The sequence below is a fragment of the Leptonychotes weddellii genome, chromosome 5 (genome assembly GCF_054177405.1).
Source record: "Leptonychotes weddellii isolate Sample4059 chromosome 5, ASM5417740v2, whole genome shotgun sequence".
Taxonomy (NCBI): domain Eukaryota; kingdom Metazoa; phylum Chordata; class Mammalia; order Carnivora; family Phocidae; genus Leptonychotes; species Leptonychotes weddellii.
In genome coordinates, this window is record NC_138373.1 from 102252788 (window position 1) to 102255982 (window position 3195).

The window sequence follows — 3195 nt, forward strand, 5'->3', positions numbered from 1 at the left end:
ACAAGCAGGCTTCCCGCTGAGCAGGGAGCCCGACGTGGGACTCCATCCCAGGACTCTGGGATCATGACCTGAGCCGAAGGCAGACGCTTAACAACTGAGCCACCCAGGCGCCCAGAATTTTTTTTTTTTTTTAAAGATTTTATTTATTTGACAGAGAGAGACACAGCGAGAGAGGGAACACAAGCAGGGGGAGTGGGAGAGGAGAAGCAGGCTCCCCAAGGAACAGGGAGCCTGATGTGGGGCTCGATCCCAGGACCGTGGGACCATGACCTGAGCCGAAGACAGATGCTTAACAACTGAGCCACCCAGGCGCCCTCAGTCAGTCTTGTAATATCAATTCCCTCAACAGTGAGGATCCTAAGAACACATTCATAGTTCTAAATTGAAGAACATTTTGTTCAGGATGAAAGAGTCCCATGCTAAACTTTATCTTATTCCCTAGTTCAGAATATCCAGGGAACTGCTAAATTAGAAGTAATTTATCTTTTGCAAACAATTTGTTGGGGACTCAGTAAGTTTCTTTTTTAACCCTTGGGATAGGTTCTTGGTATTGTGTTTGGAACTTAGAATTAATGCCATAGAAGGTTAAGTGTAATTGAAATAATATCAATGTACTGTTGGCATTATTTCAGGTATATTATGGCTTACACAGATGCTTGAGTTAACATGGGAACTTAGCCACCATGAACAAGATTGTTTTCATGGGAAAACAAATTGGTTATTGTGTAGAAGGCTCCCATTTGATCCTCCCAGAGAGAATAATTTACTGCTAATGTTTAATCCACAATTACCCCCATTAATTCCCTACTAGCCAGAGAAATTGATGTGTGCTTATATTTGTATATCAATTAAGAACATTTCTGGGTGGTTCATACCACTGCTTTATCTCATAAACATAGAGGGCCAGGTTTTACCTGTAATGTCATTCAAATGCACCTATTTCCAGCTGTGTTTCTGTATCTCCTTTGCAGACTTTATCTTTCTGAATCTTTTTTTTTTTTTTTAAGATTTTATTTATTTATTTGACAGAGAGAGCGCGCGCGCCAGGGAGCCCAAGCGGAGGGGAACGGCAGAGGGAGAGGGAGAAGCAGGCTCCCTGCTGAGCAGGGAGCCCGATGAGGGATTCGATCCCAGGACCAGGGGATCATGACCTAAGCTGAAAGCAGATGCTTAACCGACTGAGCCACCCAGGCGCCCCTTCCTCTGGCATATGTGTAGGGGCCGTTCAGAGTAGAGTCCAGGCAGACTAAGCAGGATGCAGATGTGGAGTGGCCTTAAAAAGAGAAGGGGGCTGGGCAGATGAGGCCTTATTCTTGGGTCTAAATACATTCTCTCTTTGTAGGGGACAACATGCCAACTGCCAAGCAGCTAGCTGACATTGGCTACAAGACCTTCTCTACCTCCATGATGCTCCTCACTGTGTACGGGGGTTACCTGTGCAGTGCCCGGGCCTACCGTTATTTCCAGCGGCGCAGCTCCCAGCGCCAGGCTGCAGAAGAACAGAAGACCTCAGGAGTCCTGTAGGACTGCAGGTTTTTCTCCTTGAGCAGAGAGGCCTGAGGCGTGCTGTGGAATGATCTCACCTGCAATCATTTCCAAGTCGCGAGAACTAGGTCCTTAATGGTTTTCAAATCGTGCTGAGAAAAAGTGCCCCTGTTTTCTCTGGTACCGCCGGTTTGGGGCGGCTGTGGGATCACAACAGGAATGGGAGGATGAGGCACATCTGTGCACATTAAATATTTTGCCACGTCTGTGTCTTGGTATTTTTGTTTACTCAAGTAGGCTATGGAAGGCAGAGGTGGGGCCTTGACTACCAGTTTCTAGTCACAGACTGGATTTCCATCTTTTGAGCTCTCAGCACCCGTGAAGTGGGGGTATGCAGTTTTAGGAGTAGAAGGGTCAACTCATGATCTCAGACAGAAGACTGTCCCAGCATCTCTACAAATCCCCTGAAAAGACTCAGTAAAGACCACAGCTCTTTGGTCAGTGACCATTCCTAGACCAAGTACTGTGTCCAGGTAAAGGGGTACTCTGGGCCGCTCATGGCCACATGTGTGCCCCTCGGTTAAGGAAGGCAGAGGCCCTTGTTTAACAGCCCTATCAAAACTGCCCAAAGTGGAGGAGGCGTAGTTCCCAAAGGGAAGGGTTGTTGGGCAGCCTGTAGTAATGCAGTCCAGCTCCTTAGGCTCAGTGGGTGTAGCGTTAGCATAGGGTTGGTTTCTCCCTGTGCCCCTGCACAGGAAAGCTGCCTGCAGGTCTTTTTGCAAAGTTGTGAAGAGGATTTGAAAGAAAACAGTGCATTCCAGGTAAAACCCAGCTATGAAGAGAGCTATTCCTGCCACTTACTCCACTTTGAGCCTTGAGTCTTGCAAGTAGACTTCATATCGCCCGAGATAACAGTCCTCTTGGGCATTTGTCCTCTCTCCTGCTTTCTGTGCATACTGCTCTGACCTTTGTCCTTCTACTCCTAAACCTTTCACCTGAAAGCCCTCTTCGGTGATTAAAAAAATCCAGCTTTCCTATACCACCAGGCCTTTTACTCCCATCCTCTCTTGGTGTGTTAACCAAGAACTCCACGGCCTCTGCTTTCTCACTTCCTATATCCCGGGAGGATCACCATTCTCCCAGCTCCCCTGTGCACTTTCACAAAGTATAACATCCTTCCACCAACACCACTGTGTTGCAACTCCTGGTTAACAGGGCCTCTATTGTGTCACACCCACTGATGATTTCAGTCCGTCCCTGGCTGTTTCGAAGCTGTACTGAAGTTCTACTTTGGCCACAGGGTGGGACCACTATTCTTGTTTCCTCCTATGCCTTTGACTTTTCCTTTTGATTTCCTTTGGGAATTTCTGCCCACTTTAAACACTGATGTGCTTCAAAGTTTTGTTCTTAGACCATTGCTCTCATTCTGTGTGTTTTTCCTAGATTATTCTAGGTACTCAATGGTTTTAACATGAAAATAGTTAAGTGCTCAGTGTTGATATCCCAACTCTACCATTCTAACCATATTGCAGTAGGCCAATTACTTACTCTTAACTCCTCAGTTTACCTCTGTCTAATGGGGATTAAAAAAATAATAGTTCCTAATTTAAGAGATTAGTTTAAAGATTAAATGAGATAATTCAAATTAAGTATTTCTTTGTCTGGCATATGATAAGCACTCAGTAGATGTCAGCTGTTAATGCCTACTGC

At 45.9% G+C, this 3195-nt stretch overlaps 1 protein-coding gene across 3 annotated transcripts in view; it reads left to right on the plus strand.

Annotated features, from left to right (window-relative positions):
- Positions 1-1751, plus strand: part of COX14 (cytochrome c oxidase assembly factor COX14) — a 3237-nt gene extending 1486 nt beyond the window's left edge. For all 3 annotated transcript variants that reach the window (XR_014145696.1, XM_081821645.1, XM_081821646.1), the window contains exon 2: positions 1343-1751. Coding sequence is in view for 2 of the 3 variants with exons in the window: in XM_081821645.1 (XP_081677771.1) it covers positions 1343-1524 (182 nt within the window). In the remaining variant the exon portion in view is untranslated. The remainder of the gene's footprint in view (positions 1-1342) is intronic.
- The last annotated feature ends 1444 nt before the right edge of the window (positions 1752-3195 follow it).